Source organism: Anthonomus grandis, chromosome 4 (genome assembly GCF_022605725.1).
Source record: "Anthonomus grandis grandis chromosome 4, icAntGran1.3, whole genome shotgun sequence".
Lineage (NCBI taxonomy): Eukaryota > Metazoa > Arthropoda > Insecta > Coleoptera > Curculionidae > Anthonomus > Anthonomus grandis.
In genome coordinates, this window is record NC_065549.1 from 3,245,695 (window position 1) to 3,269,188 (window position 23,494).

The 23,494-nt window shown below is 33.3% G+C and overlaps 1 protein-coding gene across 2 annotated transcripts in view; it reads right to left on the minus strand.

Moving 5' to 3' along the window:
* Window positions 1–23,494, minus strand: part of LOC126735651 (phosphatidate phosphatase LPIN3) — a 60,934-nt gene that overhangs the window by 3,307 nt on the left and 34,133 nt on the right. For both annotated transcript variants that reach the window (XM_050439714.1, XM_050439715.1), the window contains 8 exons: window positions 22,697–22,954; window positions 22,444–22,552; window positions 12,864–13,122; window positions 12,570–12,786; window positions 5,958–6,103; window positions 5,756–5,904; window positions 5,450–5,689; window positions 5,273–5,387 (listed from right to left, as the gene is read on the minus strand). In XM_050439714.1, coding sequence (XP_050295671.1) covers window positions 5,273–5,387; window positions 5,450–5,689; window positions 5,756–5,904; window positions 5,958–6,103; window positions 12,570–12,786; window positions 12,864–13,122; window positions 22,444–22,552; window positions 22,697–22,954 — 1,493 coding nt within the window. The remainder of the gene's footprint in view (window positions 1–5,272; window positions 5,388–5,449; window positions 5,690–5,755; window positions 5,905–5,957; window positions 6,104–12,569; window positions 12,787–12,863; window positions 13,123–22,443; window positions 22,553–22,696; window positions 22,955–23,494) is intronic.

The window sequence follows — 23,494 nt, forward strand, 5'->3', positions numbered from 1 at the left end:
CCTTAAAAAGAAGAGCTCTTTCAAGGGTATAGCGACCGATCTTGTAGTCGAAATTAATAGTATTTCTAGAACGACAAAACGTCATTATTTTACATTTATATAGCTGGATTAAGTTCCATACCATTTCCTTCACACCAAATTATTTAGATCATATTGTAATTTGTCACAATCATCAGGGGACTCGATGAAACAACTCAATTTTAGATCATCCGCCAACAACAAAAATAGGCAGCTAGTGAAGCATTCATCTATATCATTGATAAAACTTGAGGTACTCCAGATGGAACCTGAATAGTTTTAGAAAGAAAATTACCAACTTTAACAATCAGTCTGCGATCAGATAAATAGCTCTTGTAGCAGGATAATAAAGGTTCACCAATACCAATCATTTTTAGTTTATGCAACAAAATATTGTGAAGTACCTTGTCGAAATCTGTGTATATTGTATCCATTTGATATCCCTTCTCCGAGGCATCCAACAAAAAGTCCACCTGAGTAAGAAGGTTCAGCTTTGTAGATATACGTGATCTAAATCCAAACTGCTGATCAGTTAATCAAGGTTCAAGAGAGAAGTTCTAAGCTCTCAATAACTTTGGGAACTGCACTGAGTATAGTAACAGGACGATAGTTGGTAGCACTGGTTTTGTCGCCCGACTTATGAATAGGTTTTAGGAAACTCTCTTATAGTCTGGGAACATTCCAGTTCGAAGGGATAGATTGAATATATGGTATAAGGGTGTGGAGAGATTAAAACTAATTTTTTTTTAGGAATAAAGTAGGCACACCGTCTGGTCCAGGACCCTTGTCATTATCCAAGGATGAGAGTTTAGTAAATATATCAGATATTCTAATGTGAAGGTGAGAGATATGAGTATCGGATGCAGATAATTCATTTGGCGAAACGTCGGTTAATGTGTTGGCTCAATAAATACGAAAATAAAACTTAATTATACACAAACATTTGAAATGCATAAAGTAATAAATTCTGCTTGGTATTTAATTTCTCTTGTTCCTTTTCTTCTTAATATTTTTTTAAATTTAATTTTTCAGGTTAGTTTTCATTTGCCTGAAACAAATTAATTAAAAATCCCAAATAAACTTGAATGTAGTACACTAATTATCCCTATACCAAAAGTTAATAATATTGTAAATGTCATTGATTCTCGATCTATAAACACACTACTTCCTATTGAAAAAGTATTGTAAATAACAGCGTAACATATTACAGTAAATGGTTAATCAATCTCTTTGTAAAATTAAACATGATCTTGATAACAACTAGTTTGTGGTGACTATAGACAGAGAGACCATATTGTTGACAACGTGCATAAGTGGTTTATTGAACTACCTTAGCAATAAAAGACAGAAAGTGAGATTTAACAGAGAACTATCCAATGAATTAAACAATAACATGGCAATATCAAAGGAAAGTTTATTGGATACCCTATTGTTTATATTGTACTTGAACGGTATTGATCTCTGTGTACTGTGAGTTTATAAATCTTTTTTTAGTTATGACACCTTTTTGGCATATAGTGATGATTGCCTCAGTAAAGCAATTGAGGTATTGTAAGAGTACAACTTATATTTACTAATGAACAAACTAAAGCTAAATGTATCTAAGACTAAAGCTAAGATTTTTGCATAATTTTAATCTAGGTATCAAAAAGGTGTTGTCGGCGATCCTCAATTAGTATTTAGGATTGCAGTTTGATAACTTGCTTTTATTTCAGGATCATTGTGATTATTTTAGAAAAATGTAGTTTTTCAATAAATAGAATTTCATTTCAGTTGATAGTTTAAAAATAATACAATTGTCCAGCCTCATTTTAACTATTGTGTCTCTTGTTTTAAATTTACTTAACTTAAACCAAAATAATAGACATCAAAAGCATTAAAGTAATATTGAGGGCTTACACCAATCTCTTTTATGCTAAATTGACTCAAATTGGTTTTCGTTTTCTGTCTATATTATTTATACATATAATAGTAAATAAGTTAGCAGCACCTTATTTTAATCAATTTGTAAATTTTAATAGAAATGTTTATGATTACCCTACAAGAAATAATGATCATCTATATATTACAAGAACAAATTTTTAAAGTACCATGAATTCACATGCATAATAGCAACTAGTTTGGTGGAATAGCAGACTTACATTATTGTAATTACTCATATATATATAGAGCAATAAATTTAGTTCATGTATAATGTTCTTTTTATAAGGTTGAGAAATATGTACTGGTTTTCCTGTTGATTTCTTTATTCAGATATAACTTGGAACACATTGTTTCCTGATTTTCTTTATGTATATCAGGTGCTAAAAGAATTATTTTCTTCTAGATAATTGGGAAAAAGCTTTTCTTCTTCTTATTCTCCTCAAGTATAGTATCATTTTTCTTCTTCTTCTATTTTATTTCTTATGCTATTAGAATAAAATAAATATTTCTTCTAGGTAGTGGAAAAACTAAATTCTTCTTACTCTTCTTGTGTCACTCGTAAAAGCTATTGAAACGTCAAGTTCTCTTTTTTCTTTCTTCACATTCTTTTTGATATCCGACTTATTAAGATACCAGTAAATTTAACATATTTTGTTCTAAGTGCCTTGAATTAATAAAAATTATGTTTTTCTTCCAGGCAGTTCAACGAAGAAATTCTGTCACTATGAAGTGTGAATCTTCATCAGATTTTTTCCTTTAACATCCAATGATCTAACCATAATGTTACAATAAACTTATATCTTTTTAAAAACGATACGTCAATAGGACGCGAAAATGTATTTGAATGGGTGATTGGAAAAAGGATAACATTCCAAAAATATGGCAAATTGAAGTGAGATAGCAATTTTTTGAATATTTGTATTTTCTATCCGCTGAGCGGAAAAAGGATAATATTACTGGAATATTATCGTTTATCCACGCACACCTTCGGAGTCGGCAACAGCGGGATTTCAGTTTGTTTTGCGATTTCATCAAGTAAACAGTGTTGTTTAGATGTTGTTGAAAAGTGTTTTAAGTGTTGTTTAAAAAGTGAATATTATTTAACATTGACCTGTCGTGAATATTAAAGTTATTTAGAATTTAATAGTTTGGTATTTAGTGGGTAAGTCCGTATGTAGTTATTGTTGAATAGAAATATTAAAATTTGATCTTTGTTTATAGAAATGTCGGATTCGGACTATTCGGAGGAAGAACCCGGAAACTTGGGCAAGAAGCGAAAGCTTAATAAAAAATTACACACAAAAGAAAGGGAAAAATTGGCAAGACAGAAAGGAGCAGAGTTTGTTACACATAAAGGTAAACTAATTAATGCTAAAGTAACCGGGCCAGATTGCACCTGTCGTAAGAAATGTATGGCGGATTTTACAATTGAAGAAAAACGTTCAATCATCGAAATCGTTTATAGTGGAAGACCAAAAAAATAAAAAAGATACATACCTAATCGGATTGATGGAAAGACATGATGTCGTTAGACGTCGTCCTGTGTCAGCAGGAGCTAGACAGTTTTTTTCTTCTTTCAATTATTTTGCTGTGCGTGCAGAGTTAAAATTTGCCGCAATGCTTATATAAGTTTACATGCTCTCTCCAACAAAGTCGTACAACGCTTAACTAAAATAGTTGAAACCAAAATTTTACCAGTTGATATGAGAGGAAGACATGCAAATCGTGCAAATAAACTTGATGTCACGATTGTCGCCAAAACTGAAGATCACATACAATCATTTCCGAAAAAAGAGTCTTATTATTCTTCTAAGTTAACTATCTACTTAGATGCGAGCTTGAGTGTAACTCAATCTGCGACATTTCCGAGAAAACTACAGATATCGGTTTGGTAGACCCCAGGTCGACGTTTGCTCAACCTGTGAAGATTTGAATGTAAAAATAAAGTCAACAGCTCTTAATGAAACAGCAAAAAGATGCGCAGTTGCAGAACTTATGATTCATAGAAGACGAGCATCTAAATTTTATAAGAAACTCCAAGAAATCAAAGAGACCTGTGAGGAGAGAAGTCACGTTGGAGCAATAGTCTTTGATTATATGCAAAACCTTCCCCTTCCTTTAATGCCAGTTCAGGAAATGTTTTATTTACGTAAACTCTGGTATTACGTTTTTAATGTCCATAGCCTTGGCAACGATATATCCATGTTCTATACACATACAGAGGGTGATGCTCAGTGATGCTCAATGAAGTCAGTACGTCGGTTTTGGACTTTATTGCCAATCATATTCCTGAAGAAGTAAAATTCTTGCATGTCTTTAGTGATGCATGTGCAGGTCAAAACCGCAATCATACTTTAACCAGGTTGTTTACTGCACTGACCATGAATAATAGATTTCAAGAAATTCATCAGTATTTTCCAATCCGGGGCCACAGTTTTCTGCATTGTGACAGAAATTTTCATTAGTTATTAAGCGCTTTTTAAAAAAATTCGATAGGATTTATTCTCCTGATCAATACAACAAAATCATTACGTCTTCCAAGAAAAAGAACAATAATAAGTTCCAAGTAAAACGGCTAACAAATGCAGATATACTGGATTTTAAAGGCTGGTGGCCGCAATATTTTAAAAAGACTGTCAAAGATGTTGAAAAAAAAACAGTCCTTTACCATAAGTAAATACAGGCATTTAATATATACCTAAACAATGAAAGGCTATATCAAGGCTTCTGAATTCATTGATGGTTTTACTTATGGTCTTTTTAATATGAAAAAACAAGACAATATAAACCTTCCTAATTCGAAAGCATACAATGGCAAAATTCCTATCAACTCCAAGAAGCTAGAAGATGTTTCTAAAATAATACATTATATACCAGATGAATACAGGGCTTTCTACGATGATATACTCACAAATCCCACAACAAATAGAGACCACAGTGACCCAGAAGACTGAAAGGGATATGAATGTCACTTGTTTCAAGTTTGTGTCATGTTTGTTTCTTAAATAAAAATTAGTTCTTCATAAATGCCCTTTTTTTATTTTCTTTTACTCGCGTTTTTAATCTTGAGTAGAAAAAGGATAAGATTTTTGTACTTTCAAATATCAATAACGACTTACCTAATAGGCATGGACCGTTAGTACTTTGGCATTAAATGTACCTTGTTAAGGTACACAATTGTCCAATAGATATATTTTTAGTAAACTAGCGGCTTCGCCGCAAAACAGTTTTTTTTTTTGATTTTCCAAAATTAAGGTTCACAGGAATGTTATCCGTTTTCCAATCCCTCATTTATTTATAAAATAGGTACAGAACTTATAAACAAACTTACATTAATCCTATTGCCATATCCAGCATAAAACGGTTCCAAATCGACCGGAAAGAGAGCCTTAATATCCGACAAACAAGAAATTTTAAAAGCTTCCGGTTTCTTCTCGATGACCTCCCTGAAAAACCCCAAAAGTAAATCAGACAATATTAACCTTCTCGGAACCTCCCGAATACTCACCGATGAAAGGCGGTAATCAAAGAGGTGGGATTCAATAAAATGGGCCCGTCGGGCATGTTCATGTTCCCCTGCTTGATGGACTTCAAATATTCCCGCGTGATCCTCGCTTGCCCGATCGCCCTCGCGCTCAAATACAGCAACTGGTATCCGTTATCTTTGATTTTGTTGAACAGTTGGGCGACCCCCGATTGCGCCCAATCTTTGCCTACGATAGGTAAAATGTGCCCCAACACGTCCGATCTAAAAACCCACTCATCAAAAAGTCAGTACTACAACAGTTTTCAGAAAAAAAACACTCATAATTACCGGGTGATGGTGCCATCGATGTCAGAAATGACGATTTTATCGTCCCACTTCCACTTGTACAAGTGACATTTGCATCTGGTTGTACCTTGATAAGCTGTTGTCACGCTGAATTCGACCTCGTTCATGCCGTCACGGAGGTTCAGAGAGCCCTAGAGACATCCTTGTCCATTACACGATTGATGTGGGGTTAATTATGACTTACGATTTGTTTGGAGCTGAGTCTGAGGGTTTTCCGGAATTTATCGGAACCTTTGGGGGAATCTGGCGGCACCACTTTGTCCGGTTCCGGCTGTTTTTCTACGACGGTGATTTCTGGCCGCGGGGGCGCTTCGATCGGTTTATCAGTCTCTGGAAAGTTAAGTGATTTAATGTAATGAATTTATATACAGTTTTGGACAAAATTGAAGCCACAACTATTTAAGGAGAAAACACCCTTAAAGAGAAATACAAACACAATATTTTAGGTTTATTAATTATAGTTTTTATATAAATATATTAACTTATTAAAAAAAAACACTTAGTATGAGGGCGACTAAATTGAAGCAACTTTTGTATATTTACAAAATTCCTAATATAAAAACTACAAAACATTAAATTTTAGTAATCCAGTAATCATTGTCTTCCGCATAACATTTGGGCATGCAATTAATTAAATTATTGATAAAATTATCATCAATCGCCTTCCATGCTTTTTCGACTTTTTCATGTAATTGTGCCGCATTTCTGATATTTTTTGTTCGCATTTGGTTGCCTAAGATTTCCCACAAATTTTCTATCGGATTAAGATCCGATGACCGAGGTGGCCACTTCAAAACTTTAATGCTGTTTTCCGTAAACCATTGCTTTACAATTTTGGCGGTATGTTTAGGATCCTTGTCATGTTGGACATAGGGCAGCAGAACAGGATGTTTCGATACTCGAGTCGCCTCATTTTCTCGCAAATTTTATATAATGACCCCATACCATATGCAGAAAAGCCATCCCACACCATTATATTACCTCCTCCATGCTTTACTGTCGGGTTAACATATTTAGGATGTAGTCTTTTGCATTTTGGTCGACGTATCCACCTCACACCATCGCTACCGAAAATGCAAAATGTTGATTCGTTGGAAAATAACACTTTTCTCCAGTGAAAAGTTGCAAAAAGTAATCTAGCGTCCCAATTATTTTTTTTACCAAAGGCTTCTTTACAGGTCGTCTTGCTTTCAAACCCGCTTCAACCAGACGGTTTTGAATTGTTCTTGAGGACACACTAGCACCTTCCAGATTGGCCAAAAATTTGGAGCTGACATCTTAGGATGACTTTGATTTATCCTCTTTATATGCCGGTCTAGTTTTTTAAAGATTTTTATGTGGCGGTCACCTCTTTTAAGGTTTACTACATTACCACGAATTCAAAATTTCTTAATAGTTTTTAAAACGACATCTTTTCCGACAGAAAATTGCTTTGCAGTATTGGTTTGAGACACCTTTTTTATACGTATGCGTATATGCGTTCTATCAGATCAATTGAAAAATTAATTCCATGAGGCATACTTAAATAAGAAGGAATGCGAATATATTATACACTTTCAATCTTAACAAAAGACTTCAAGTTTGTCAACAATTCGATGGTCAAACTAATATAAACACATTTGTTTGAGCTAAACTGTTAAATAAAAGTATATTTTAATATGGAATTGAAAACATGGTCAACTAATAGGTTTTCAATAGTTACTTCAATTTTGTCCAATACTGTTGGTGAAGGAGTTAGACTAGGCACACTGCGTAAACGAACGTATTGTGGCAATTACAGGCAACATTTTAAAAGAATGTGGCGAAATAGTGGAGAAAACTTTATAAAAAATATACCGTCGCAATTACGAAAAATTAGAATCCAATTTAATGCAATTTGTTAAATGACGAACGAGCTAGAACAGGTCATCTAATGAAACTAGGGAAAATTAATTTATCAAGGGTGTTATGCTTACAGATGTTTAAAGTTTTTTTAATGGTGAAGGAGCAAGAAGAGGAAAGATTATATTATCGCACTTCTGGAAAAATGAGAAATTTTAATTTTTATAATTTGGTAAATGTCGGAATATAGGTCTCGAGTTTCAAACTTTAAACAGGGATAAAATTAGGAAATTTTAAATCGCGAAGGAGCCAGATTAGGATACTATACATAAACGATCGTATTGCGGTAATAACAAGTAACATTTTCAAAAATTTACAACGTTCACTAATTTTTTTTATTTGACACCTAGGAAAATAAATTCACGTTACTGAGTAAGAATTAAAAGAGCTAAAAGTTTACTTAGAGACCTAGATAGAGAAAAGGATAGCATCCAAGCCAGTTGTATCCCTGATATCACATATTTCATCAGATAATGAGCCTAAAAAATTGACTGCTTCAGTTTTTCCTCTCACAAAACCTCTTACTTTGGGCCTCTATCAATAAATGTTCTTTTTATTTTCGACATTATAGCATTCCAATCGTACGTATATTGAGAGAAAATTTTTATTTAATTCCTTGCTACTAAAAGTAATAGAATAAAAAAAATAAAAGTGAAGAATAAAAATTCTAATATTTAAAAAAAAAACTAATTAAAATTAAATAAAAATTTAAAAAAAATTACAATATACCTTCGACTTAAATTAAAAAGTAAAGGACTCAAGTAACAACAACTGTAAAACATTTTGTCCTATTTCTATGGTGCTTTGGTTTCTGAGGATAAATGCTTTTAACTAACTATATACATTTAATCACAAGACCTTAAAATGTAAAATTGGATGTTATTCCATAAACACAAATCTACAAAAGCCATATTTTCCTGAGGATAACACGGTAAATATTCAAAACATTACCAGAAAAAAAAAATTTTTGTTTTTATAAAATAAAATAAAAAAACGAATAAAGAAAATAAATATTTCAGAAAACAATTCACAATATTTTCACTTTATTACCTATTCAAACTGTTAACCGTTTCCGTTACAGCACTTAATTCATAAAATTTCTCATAGAGCACCCCATAAATTATAAAATGCGTACTACTTAACCCAAAATGTCAACTATATCCATTTCCCATTTTATCGAGCTTTAAAAAGCCATAATCGCCCTTTTTCAATAATTCATATCTCATTAATACCATCTGACACAACGGTAAAACTTTTCTAAAAAAAGTGCTTAACAACCCTTGAACTCTAATTCATCATTTTTCAATTCGCTCGTGCTCCGGTGAGCGCAGAGCCGCTTGCAGTCACCCCTTAAAATTGCAGGTATGGCTTTACATACACCCTAAGGAAAATTTCCTCGAATTTAACCTTTTTCTTGTACAAGTGAACCTATAATAGGAAGTTGTCATTATAGGAACAGTTTTTAAAATTGGACGAAAAATTGAAACATATGAAGTGGGATATTGTGGATCTCAGTGAAGTAAAATGGTCAAGAGAAAAACATCTAACTATCAAGTCAAGTTCTACAAAGGAACAGAAAGTATTGGTTTTTTTATATATAGAAAACATACCAAAAATTACCAACAACTCAAGAACAGCATAATGTAATTTGAAATTGAACACAAAATTTAGCACTAAAATAATTCAAGTATATGCACCAACGACAAAGAAGTCGGATAACGCAATAATTTAGGTAAAATGCTTTTAGACTTTTAATTGTAAAATGAATTTTTCGCAATGAATAGCTTCTTCAAGAAGAGCCCTCAAAGAATTTGGTTATGCTCTAGTCCAGACGTTGTAAATGAGAAATAGACTCCTTAACAACTGCTCAATAGGAAGTGATCATAGAGTATTAAGAGTCAAAATCTTAAGAGCGAAAGAACTAACAGGATAATAAACAAAAGACATCAAATAAAATAGATCCTTCTAGAAAATACCAAGGTTTACGAGGAGGCTGTTTAAATTAGTCTTGAAGAAACAAACTTGAAGGAAATGGACGTAGAAACAATCGGAATCCGTATAGAGTGCAGATACATAAGAGAAGAGAGAAGAGGCAGAGGAAAGAATGTTAAAATCAGCACAGTCACAAAGAACATTATAAATAAATAAAGAGAGCTGAGGAACAGGAATGATACAAAACAGGGACGAACCAGGATAGTTAAATATAGGTATCAACAGTAAGAAGAGACTTAATTTTAAGGGTGCTAAATGAGAAATGTTTGCATACAAAAAAAAACATATGTTTATCTATGTCTGTAAAATCAGCTACACTTGCTACATACTCAAGCTGAAACAACAATCTAACGATAAGGTAATTAAGATTACTGTAAAAAAAGAAATTATAAATACTTTTGGGCAATTTACAGTGCTAACAAAACCATGACAATTTAAGTAAGAGATAAAGATTAACATCCATAACTTCCCTGCTAATAAATTGATGTTCTTATCACCAATAAGCTGTTCTATCTGTTAGAATCAGAATAACAATCATCTAAGTCTTAAGTGTATATCAGTGGAAGGGACTCTATAGCCACACATTATATCATAATTAATATTGTGCAACTCAAATTTAATTTGGCAATAAGACAATAAGTGTACCATCATTTTTATTAAAATTGGGATTGTTATTATGTACATAAAATCGTTCATATCATAAAGATTAATAATTTCAATATACCAAGTTTCACTTAATCCAACCAGATAATAGGATTGAAGAAAAATTAATAATTATTATAATTATTGTTTGCCAACTTCTTATCTATCTTAATAATAGACTCAACACTATCACAGTTAATTATTGTATATTGAGATCCCTTCTGTAAATATAACTGTTCTCCAATTTCCACTTCAAATACATTGGCCATTATAGCATTATAATCTATTTTACTTCGCAGTAGATTTAGATAGTCTGGACTATTTGTCTCATGAGCAGTTGTCATTTATCTGGCTGTGGTTGGTATTTGCACAAACATAGTTGCCTAAAACATTTTTTTTTATTTGCATTTATTTAATAATACATTAGAGTTTTTGGACATCTTAAAGTACTATTATCTAGAGCACACAAACTGAACGTTTCCCTCTGAGGCGTACGTTAGGCGTTTTTATAGTAATATTCCTGGCATTTAAAGCATTGCTGAACAGCTGTCTTCATAAACTGAATGTCTACTTCATTCAATATATTTTTTTTGTTCAACAAAATTATTCTGTTCACGAATACATGTTTTTAGGTCTGTAGAGTTTAGGCCACCTGTATAACCAGCAATCTTAAACTTCGTATTTTTTTTTAGTTTTGTGACTTCAATTTGAAAATCTGGTAGATTTTTTTTTGGCTTTTTATCTTTAGTAAATTGACATCCACTTTAATTATTACACTTTAATTTTTAGTCAGACGAATAACTTTTGATACCAATTTTCGGGTCTTTTTATTTTTTTTCAGCAGTTTGTACTTCCCTGGGTATAATAATTATACATGGTATATTAGCGATGTGTTTATGTTCATTTTCTTTCTTAGAGAGTTGCACCATATTATTATAGGAAGGCACAATATTGTTTACATTTTCAGATCTTTAAGCTTACTTTTAACAGTTGTATAATTTCGTCTTTACTGTCAATGATCTTTATTTTGTTTTTTATGGTTCCATTTAATAATTCAACTGTATCAAATTAATTGCATTTCAACTTTATGCATTTTAACATAAGAATCTCAATACATGAGAATTTATTTATTACAGGAAAAACAAATTAATTTGTGGCGGAGGAATTGGAACAGGACATTAGAGAATCATGAGAGATTATAGGGTATATAGGACTCTTAAATAAATAAAAAGGATTTATTTTTTTTTTAATTAAATTGTGAAGGAGTTGGAATAGAACAATTTATAAAAGTAAGACAAATTATAGCATCAAGGGTTTTATGCTACTATAGGCATTTATTAAAAAATGTATTGGCGAAGGAGCTAGAATAGGAAAGATTACATCGTAATTACGAAAAAAAATTGAATCTATGCAACAATTTATTAAAATGGGGAAGGAGATAAAAGAATTGTGACAATTGTAGAAAACGAAGTATTTTTTTAAAACAATGTGGCCAAATGGTGGAAGAGCCAAAATAGAACAATACGAATAAAAAAATTATAAAATCACGATTTTTTACTCTTAAGATAAATTTAATTTTTAAAAAAATGTTGAAATAGCCAGAGAATAGGTCGCCTTATAAAATAAAGAGACATTTTTAAACCATAAAAAAAATTATAATAAATAAAAAGATTCTTCCTTGAAATTGAGTAGAACTCTCGTAATTTTTTTTCTCTCTCTTTCTCGTGTGGTCAAATGCACTCAATTACCTAGAATAAATAAAAATATTCTTCCAGGCAATTGGGTTGTATTCTATTAGTCTCTCTCTCTTTCAGATGATAAAAACTCAACTATCTGTAATTAAAAAAAAAAGATACTTTCAAACAAATTAATTGATTTGAACTCTTTTACTTTCTCTCTCTCAGATGGTTAAATGCACTTAAATGCCTGTAAAAAAAAAATAAAATTTCTTCCAGGCAGTTAAGATAGAGCTTCTTATTCTTTCTCTCCTTCTTTTAGAGGGTTAAAGGCGCTCAAGTGCCTGGAATAGTAAACAAAATTCTCAAGCAGTTGAGTTTAAGTAAATTTTTCCATTTCTCTTATCAGATAATCAAATGCATTCAACTGCCGGGAATAAATAAAAAGAGTCTTCAATGAAATGTAGACAGATTTATTTAAATGGCGAAGGAGCCATAACAGAAACCTTCATAAACTGGGCAATCTGCCGCATTTATATAAAACATTATAAAAATTTAATACAATTGATTAATGATTAGTTACTGAGTCAGTATAGTGCACGTACCTTTCTTAACTTCCTCCGCTGCTTCTTCGCCCTCCCTCTGTTCCTCCGCAACCACGGTTTCCATGGGCTCCTCCTCTTTCCCCGGTTTTTCCGCTCCATCTGTCACATCTTTCGCGGGGGTATCTTCCCTCGAAACCGACGACCTGCCACGCCAATGCCACCACGACGACTTACTAGACGCCTGCGCCTTCTGTTGTCCCCCGCCATCTTTCGCATCCTAAAACGATAAACGATAACAAACAATAATTCAAATTTAAGGAACCAAAAAAAAAAAAAAACAAACAAACAACTTACAGACAAGGGCATAAAATGGCTCTGTAACTGATCTAAAGTCGGCTGCATCAAAGGTCTCCCATAAGCCAACACGCTGATTAAAATCGGAACGGCGACTTTTCCCATGTAGAATTTCTCGTTCATTTTTACGACCAACTTGGGATCGTCCAGGATTCCGGCGGGATTGTTGCAAAAGTCCGGGAAACTGATCAGGTGCTGATCGAACGTTTCGAACTGGTTGCCGCAGAGGGATAAACTCACTTCCATAGAGTTTAGAGATCTGAAAGAATTTCTCATATATGAGGCATATGCATGTTGTTTTGTCTGGTTACAAAAAAACAGGGATAAGAAGTTGATAGTTTTCAGAAACTATTTCTTACTTCTAGGCATTTGTAGAATAATATTTTAAAGCAACTGAATATGACATAAGTGTCTGAATTAGTGCTGGCAACCGAAATCGATTTTTCAGCAATTTTCTCCAAAACCGAAAACCGGATATTCGATTAATCGGTTTTCGGTTAACCAGGGTTTTGGTTAATTAAAACCGAATATAAAGCAAATCGGTTTTCGAGTAAATCAAATACCGAATAATCAATTTTCGGTTAACCGATTTTTTGAACTTTTGACCAAAACCAATAACCGATTAGGTGGTCAATGGATTGTTGGTTGACTATGACCGTGATTTTAAAGGTAAACCAACCAAATCAAAAAGAAAAAACCGCTTTGTTAAGTCGAATTTTGGTTAGCAGTGAGCAGTTTGGGTTGCAGGATTCTAGAATATTTATTGGAAATTGACTTTGGATAACTTAAATAAAACGCCATAAATTGATTAAATTAATACATATTTTTAATTCAAAGAAGACATACAGTATCGGACAAAATTAGAGAGACTTCTCTATTTGCCAACTCCAATTTTTTGTACTTGAAATAATATTAATATTTGTTAAGCAGTGTATACCGGAGTTGACAAGAATTCTATTATCAACAATTCATTTTTGTAGCTCATGTTTACATTTATTTAAAGAATGTTTTTAAAGTTTAATTTCTGTTTATTAGTTTGAGAATATCATTAGCAATGCCTCGTGGTAAACATTATTCCATAGACCTAAAAGAAAAAAATATAGAAGCCTATAACTCAGGTCGCTCACAAAAATTAATAAAAGAGCAATTCAACGTCAGTAAACAAATGGTTTCCAGAACAATAAAAAATTATCAGCTCCGTGGAAGAGTGACAAACCTTAAAAGAGGTGGCCGCAAGAGAAAAACCTCAGTACTGCTGGACAGGAGAATTAAACGACTAAGTCAGAATAATCCGCGTCTATCTTCAACACAGATTTTGGCTGAATTGAAGGCGCCTGGGGTTTCATCCAGGACTGTGCAGCGGCGATTAGTGGAGGCGGGGCTTCCTGGAAGGAGACCAGCAAAAAAACCCCATCTATCAAAAAAAAATGTAGCTGCTAGAATGTTATTTGCAACACGTCACCGTTACTGGACAGCTAAGGACTGGAATAAGGTTTTGTTTAGTGACGAGTCTAAATATAATATTTTTGGAAGTGATGGAGCGCAGTTCGTACATCGCCCAGCAAACAAAAGGCTTGATCCAAAATATGTTTCTGGTACTGTGAAGCACGGAGGTGGCAATTTAATGGTTTGGGGTTGTTTTTCGGGTTATGGAATGGGTCCTATCCACAAAATTGAAGGCACTATGGATCGATTTATGTATCGGACTATACTGGAAGATGTTGCTTAAAATGTTGCCTTACGCCGAATGGGAAATGCCGCTAAGATTCACGTTCCAACACGATAACGACCCCAAACATACGGCCAAACTTGTGAAGGAATGGTTTTTGACTAACAAAATTCAAGTTTTAAAATGGCCACCGCAATCGCCGGACTTAAACCCAATTGAAAATCTTTGGGAGATTATAGAGAAAAAGATTCGCACTAAAAACATCGGGAATCGTGCTCAATTATTTGAAGAAATCGAGAATGCCTGGAAATCAATGGATCCGGCTGTAATTTCGAATCTCATTGGATCGATGCCGAATAGATGTGAAAAAGTTATCCAGATTTCAGCAACTTGGCTAAATGTCAGGTAACAAGTAATACATTATTCTCAGATATATCAGATCATTATGGTCAGAAACTCCATATAGAAATGCCTAAAGAGAGAAAAAAGCCAGTCCTTATAAAGAAACGTTCATACACAGAAAACAACATTAAGAAGTTTAATGATCTTTTAACACATGAATCCTGGGAAGATGTATATAACTGCACTGAAGTCGATCTAAAATATGATTGTTTTTCTAATATTTTCTATTACTATTTTAATGTAACATTTCCTCTAAGTAGCCACAGAATAAAGGATCCTGATAAAAAATGGGTAAACTCTGAAATTAAAAATTATTCTAGTCATATTAAAGATCTGTATGTATGGTACAAGGAAACAAATAGTGAGGCAGTTTATAATCAATATAAAAAAGAAAAAAAAGAATATAAAAAATTTATTTCTAACTATAAAACTTCTTTAAATGAAAACAAGATTATCTGTTCAAATAACAAAACTAAAACTGCTTGGACTATTTTCAATCAATGCTCAAATAAGTCAAAGTCATCTAAACCTGTCACCCTAAATTCTAGCAATAATGAAATTATTGAAAATTTGGATGAGATAGCCAACATATTTTTGAAGAAATTTAATGCTTCATCTCTTACTCCTTCAATTTCTGGTCAATTGCCTAAAGGAAGCCACATCCCCACTATTTTCCTCTTTCCCACAGATTCAAAGGAAGTTTAGCGTATTCTATCGGCCTTGCCAAATAAATACTCTGCTGGTCTTGATGAAATACCAATAAACATACTCAAAAAAGTTAGTCACCATATAGATGTGCCTCTAGCTCACATAATAAATGCCTGTCTGCACATGGGAATCTTTCCATCTAAACCGAAAAAGTCGAAAGTTCTTCCAATTTTTAAAAATAAGGGTGATGAGCAGGATGTAGAAAACTATCGACCAATATCTCTGCTTTCTTCAATATCAAAAATCTTTGAGCGAGTCATTTATATCCGTATTATGAACTTTTTAAAAAGGCAAACTATTCTTTCAGATAGCCAGTTTGGTTTTAGGCCCAATCATTCAACCCAGTTGGCAGTTTACAAGCTTATATCCTTTGTGATTGAAAATGTTGACAAAAAAGAAAAAGTTGCCGGACTCTTTTTCGATTTATCGAAAGCATTCGACACAATCAACCATGGTCTACTGCTGTCAATCCTTGAAAATTGTGGACTGAGGGGAAACTGTGCCAGACTTATAGCCTCTTATTTAGATCAGAGGGAACAAACAGTTTGCCTTGGCTCTGGTAATGGTACATATGTTTACTCAGCGTCATCCTTGGTGGTACAGGGAGTGCCTCAGGGTTCAATCCTAGGCCCAGTACTATTCATATTATATGTAAATGGTCTCAGTGAGTGTTTTATCAACCAATATGCTGATGACACTTCCATAATCTTGTCAGAACATCTGATTGAAGAGCTATCTGTCAGAGCTTCTCAGGTGATAGAGAGGATGCAGGAGTGGTGTGACAATCATGCTCTGAAGCTAAATGCTGATAAAACCGGGCTAGTGACATTCTCCAAAACTTTACCTCAAAATTCCCTACTTGTAAAGTTTGAAAAAAAGTCTCTTCAAGAGGTAGCTTCCTTAAAATTCCTTGGTATACAAATTGACTCCTGTCTTACATGGGTTCCACACATAGACACTCTTGGCAAAAAACTAAATAGTTTCTGCGCGTTAATAAGGCGTCTACGAAAAGAGCTTTCCCTAAATTGTCTGAAGCAAATTTACTATGCTTCGGTCCAATCTCTAATCACTTATAGTGTAATGTTTTGGGGATCTTCAACTGACGCCGTGTCAGTCTTTATAGCACAAAAACGGATCATAAGATGCATGCTCAGACTCACACCACAAACGTCTTGTAGGACTTATTTTACTAAGCTTGGTCTACTCACTGTTCCAGCTCTGTAAATTCTTATGTTAGCTATTTTTGCAAAGAAACACCTGCATCTTTTTCAAACTAATGAAGATCATTATGCTGAGGGTATGTCTATTGTGACAAGGGGGAGAGCTGAACTGAGTGTCCCAACTCATCACTCTGCCTTTTTTCAAAGATCTCCTGCCTTTGCTGCTATTAAAACATTTAATAGATTACCTCTCGCCCTAAGGCAAGAGAAAAATATCATGAAGTTTAGGAAAGACACTGCAAGGTATCTGTTGGGCAAGTGTATCTATAGTTTCGATTTACAATTTTAAATGTGTATTATGATTAATATTAAGGGTTTGTTTATTAATTTATTTATTTTCATAATGTATCATACTTGAGATATATGTGGTAAGGTAATGCACCCAATATTATGTCCAACATTATCTTTTTGTTCTTACTATTTTTACTAGCAGTATGTACTGTGTAGATGTTATCAAATTTTAATTTTGTTCGTTTGTTGACGTCTATTTAAATTAGATCTTGAAAGCAATAAAGAAATTATTATTATTATTATTAAATGCGCAAAAGATCAAGAAACCCAAATTTTATTGGAAGAAAAGCTTCGAGTTCATCATTTTGAAGCCGAAGCTGCATTTGAAGCGAAGAAAGTCGATAAAGCATTAGCTTTGGATAATCCAAACTTAAAAGTCATAGTTTTTGACCTACAGCAAGTGCTTCCAACACCTTATTAAGTACAGGAACTGTTTTTTATAAAAGGCAATAACACACTTATAATCTTACCATTCACGAATGCAATACCAATCAATCTTTTCATTTTATGTGGCACGAGAGTATTGCAGGTCGAGGAGCTAACGAAATTGCCTCGTGCCTATAGAAATATTTATTAAATTTGGATGAATCGATAAATCACGTTATCTGCTACAGTGATACGTTAGGTGGGCAGAACAAAAACTCTCATGTTGCCAGCATGTTTACATATCTTGTTTCAGTCCACAAGCATTTGCAAAGGGTTGATCATAAATTTTTGATACCAGGTCACACACATATGGAGTGTGACTCGGACCATGCCTTAATCGAAAAATATAAAAAGAAGTCACCCTTTCCTATACATGTTCCACGGTTCCGCGACTGGTTAAATTTAGTAAGATTAGCAGGAAATTCTAGTAATAAAATAAAAAATAAAAATGAATCTGGTAAGTTTATTGTAAACGAAATGACAACAAAAGATTTTCTGGACTTTTCCCAACTTATGAAAGGCCTTTTAATATTAAAAAAACAAACAGACGACAAAGAAAAACTAATGTGGAGGGCACAGAAGTGGATAAGATACGAAAAAGAATTTGGTATGGTTCAATTTAAACAGTCTTTATCAGAGAGTGACGATTTCAAATTTGTAAATTTTAAGAGAAAGACCTTGTGGCAATTTTTCTACCCTATGGATATATTTTTTTTTTGCCTCATAAATGCACGGCAGCTTTTAGTCTGGTGAGCGTGGTGGTGGGCAGATCATCCCTCCCTTTTTATACTTACTGATTTCGTCTTTGGACGCCACTTAATTTAATTAAAGTTTATTTAAATTTTATAATTAAAGATGTTGTTTATAATTAAGTAAATCAAGAAACTTAATTATGTTTTTTTTTAAAGCAATAGTCTGGACTGGTATCAACTTCAAGTGAAACGGTTTATTTTAATTTTTTAACAATATTTATTTTATACCCTAGATGTCAACTGAAACATTGCATTCCGTGCGGTCAATAAAATACTTACAACTATTTACAAATGGTGGTGTGATAGTGATAAAAAAAATGGATAAAAATGATACTGAAAATAGTGATAGTAACACTCAAATATCACAAAGAGAACGTGTAGCTCTATGGGTTTATATTAAGTTAAAATGGGAATATGACATTAATTATATGATGTTAAACGTGGGGAAAATTCATGAATTCTCTGCGCAGGAAAAAAGGATTAAATAGACAGTACGCACAGGGCTACTTATAAATCAAAATATGTGTACCAACAAAAATAAATACCACAATCAATCAAAATAGAATAAATAAATCACTAAACCAAGTTCATATAAGTATGATGAAATTTTACCAACTCCGCCACGCAGCTTAAACACTTCCTGCTCAGCGTTACTGCGTAGGAATGCTAGGGAAGCATTTTCCAGCGATTGACAGGCCTGAAGGCATGGCCTTAGGTGGATGAGGATGAAGGTCAGCAGTCTGGAAGCAGCAAGGGTTGAAGGCAGGGCTCGGCGTTGAAAATGGCGTCAAGGCGTTGACTCGGCCTTGAGCGTGATGTATGACACCGTCAACTGTATGACAGCTATCAGCAAAGATTGACGGCAGGGCTCGGCGTCGAAATTGGCGTCAGGCAGTATGGCAGCCAATCACGTGGTTGGGGCAGGCAAAAGTAGACAAAATGACATAAGGACTAAGGACTAAGCAATAAGTAAGAAGGACCCCCCAAAAATATCAATCAAAGATATTTTGTGGCGTAGAATTATCAACCTTCGTTAAAGTTGATTGGGCAGGAACGCAGGACGAAGGAATCTGTGATGTCATGGGAAAACTCAAAAATCACAAAATCAGATAAACCACGCCCGTCAGCAAAAGGAAAACTACATCGGTAGATGCAGTGCGAAAAATAAGTAAGTTTAAAATATTAACACATCCCGAAATGGAAAACTTCACTTGATTCGCCCTTTTTTCTAGGCAAAATTAGAACGACTTGTCAGATCTTCGGTCGCACGCCAAAAGGAGAGATGGATGGGCATCAAAATTCACCTTGGTGCTTGGTGACCTCCCACCACCGAACCATTGCCGTCGTTGCCAACGTACCTTTTACCAGGAAAAGGAATAGAGCTGCTAGGAAATCTACATAAATAATTATGTACGACTGAAGAACATAAACCAGGACCTATCAAAATCCTTCAATAATGATATGATTCTCAATCAATAATGATAATGATTTTAATTCATTTTGAATATTGAAAATAATAAGATCAGCCGCTTTTCCGCTCCAGCACAATATGGCAACTATGAACCTTAACCCGAAGATCGATATGCGCTGATTGTTTAAAGCAAGGTCAAGTTAGACTGGATTTTGTTTATGCATTTTTTGATAATAAAATACTTAAATACAAACGTAAACTGTGTTGTTAATAATAAAATATGTAATACAATATAAAAAACAGGTTTAATGATGTCGAAATAAGTTAAAAGTACTTCAAGAGTCCATTTAATTATTTAAAAGTCCCTTGAGCTTTTAGGCAACACACAGTACATACTTTGTTTAAATTACGGATACCTCCGAAAGCGATATTGCCGAGATTAACATAAATAAATTAGAATAATTAATAAACAATATTCTTTCCAAATTAAAGTAAACTAAATAAAAGAAAGTATGTAGTATTTTTTTTTTAAGATGATGCTAAGGGAACAAAAAAATGCTACAACCTCAAGTATCAAATTATCTGACATAAAGATAGCTCAAATATTATCTAGTAGCAGGAGTATCGATAAAAAGAAAAAACAAAACTTATTAGAACTCCTTGATCTAATTAATGAGGCAGCACGCGATTTTTATGTAAATTTAAACGTCACATCACAGGCACAGGTCCAAAATGATGTCGATCCAGATGTAGATCGGGAATATAGTGATATAGAATTTTAAATATTTTCTTAGAAACTAAGTTTAAAGTTCGTTTCCCATCTTTTTAATTTTTTTGTTCTTTTAACTTTTTTGTTCTTTTTTAGTACTAATTATTTAGTAATTTGAATTTTTTAGTATTTTTTTTTTATTTTTTAATTATTTAGTATTTTTAATTTAGTACTTTTCAAGTACAATAATAATTTATTAAACTATTTTTAAAACGGAATTTTTAATAAAATGATAATAATTAATAAGTCTAGTTGTTTTAAATACTGAGTTTTATTTATTTTAAAAACAAATCGATAAAAGGGCCTATCTCGATTTAGATTCGTTTGACATTCTGTTGGTCATCTTATATTTTTAAAAGGTCCAATTATGCCCTTTTGTCGGCTAGGATTATATGTATCTCTGAATTATGTCCACCCATTTTTTTAAAAAAACATAGATACTTTTAGAAAAATAACTTAAATTTTTAGGATAAGCTAAAAAATACGTATTTTGACTTGTGCAAACATGTTTTTTTTTTTTTTAAAGAGCGTTTATTTTAAAGGTATCAATCAATTAATATCTTTTAAATCTAGTCTTTCGTCTATCCTGAAAAGTGAGTAAATTTGAGTTATACCCTTTTAACTTCTTGCCACAGATATGATCCTGAAGAATTCTTAATAATTTTAATCTGTCCATTTTTCCTTCAACTTTTCTTAATGGTCCTACTCCTGATCCGGAAAAGCAACCCCAAACCATGATATTGCCTCCTCCATGTTTCAGAGTTGCCCTGGTGTACTTTGGATTAAGTCTAGTATTGGCAGGACGACGAACCCATTTCATTCCATCAGATCCGAATAGGCAGAACTTACTTTCATCAGAAAATAGAACCGTTTTCCACTTTTGGGTTGTCCAATCAAGATGTTCCTGTGCAAATTGGAGTCTAGCCAATCTATTTTTTTTAGAAATGAATGGTTTTTTGGCTGGACGACGGCTATAAAGTCCAAATTCAGTCAAACGACGACGAATAGTACGCACAGATACCGAAAGCTCAGATATTTCATTTTAAATTTCTGTTGCGGGCATAAAGGGATGTTCTGTTGCCGACATTTTTATTTTTCTCTCAATAACTTTATTCGTTTTCCTTGGCCGTCCATACCTTGGACGGGTAGTCACACTATTATATTTTTTAAAAGCAGCAATAGAAACTACGGATCTATTACGATTAATTTGCCTAGCAATTTCACTTTGTTTTACACCAGCTTGAAATTTTGAAACAATTAATTTTCGGAGATCAACACTCAGATCTATTCCGCGAGGTATTTTGCACAAATCGTATATAACAGTTTAATACTCAACGTTAAGATCAAACTAATGATAAATAATCACTTTAAATACCAAATAAGAATGTTTATTCACTTTTGTCCGCATAAAATAGCATAAATAATTTTTTGATCAACTGATAAGGTAAATACAAACAAGAAGGATGCTGCAATAATAGAGCTAAATACTTTCTACTAAAAATGTAAAATAATATCTTGTATGTTAAGATGTTATTGTTAAATCTGTAAATGTTTCTTCACTTTTGCCCGGTAGTGTATATTATTAGTCAGCAAATAAATGAAACTTTTAAAGAGTTTATCACATTAAATAAATATGTAGGATTTGTATGGATTAAGAAAAGTATATATTAAATAAAAAATTGGAAAGTCGATTTGACATATTAGGCTTATTCTAGGCATTCAATGTTCTAAAGGCCAGAACAGAAAACTATACACGAACATCATCTTACCTTGATAAAGAAAGAATCGATTCAATTAACACACTTTAGAGAGAGATAATGTTGAAAATTTGTACACACATTTCTGGAATAATCTGACTACACTCCTATTTCAGGGTGAACAGAATATGAAAAATCCGTAAATAACATAATTAATAAAAAAAAAGAAACTTACGTCTTATTGTGCTCCTCAAAGTCCGAATCGATGCTCTTGCAGCCCTCCGGACTGTTGGGGCTCTGCGCCAACGACGGTCCATTCCCTGATTCACAATCTATGTCGATATCTAAATTTTTAAACATTAAGACACTTATTACGATAACGGAAAAAAAACACCAACCCAACCACCAACAAGCACAACTAAAGTGAGGCAAACATTATTAACGCGTTTGAAAAAAAAATAAAAAAAAAAAATTAAAAACTCACTTACCAGTTTTATCTTTCTTTTGGCTAAAGTAGAGCTCCGCGACCTCCTGATCTAACTGCCCGGCCGTAATGTCCGATAAGTACACGCCGCCTTCTGCGTAACGGTTCTGCGCGTTATGCTTGGATTTCATGAAGGAAAACATGCTGCTCAGCATGCTCCGGTGCTCTTCTTTGGTGGCAGTTTCGCTTATCGGGGAATTCGTCGCCGAGACGCTCGGAAAACCACCCCAGTCCCATCTGGTGGAGGGTGGAAGAGATTTTTCTTCAAAAAAAAAAAAAAAATTAGGGATTTTAATTAGACAGTGTGTGCAAAATGTCCCTTTTAGAGATAAACGCTTTAGCTGGTTGAAAAACGCTCGGACACGTCAATTCTCTTTTTTTTTTGCATAATTTCAAGATTTTTTATAAATATCCACTAGGGTGCGTCAAGAAGACTGGGCAGCCGTCAAAACTTTATTATTTTAAATAGAACACCCCATTTATTAATGCATTTTTGGGTTCTATGATAAATTCTAAACGCATTTCATGTACCAGTCTTGAACTGTTTTCGAAATATCAATAATTGAAAATCAACATTTTTACTAAACTTTACCAGGCTGTAAAATATAAATTATCGGTAAAATATAAAATCTCGGTACTATTTTGTGTCACTACTGCTTTATGACAAATTGAAGGAGCTGGAATAGAGTGAGGGGATGTATGAATAGTAAAAACTTTCAGAGTATCTCGGAGTTTAATAAAATGGTGAAGGAGCAGCGGAAAATTAGGTCAATTTTCAAGAACAAAATTGTGTGTAATTCAT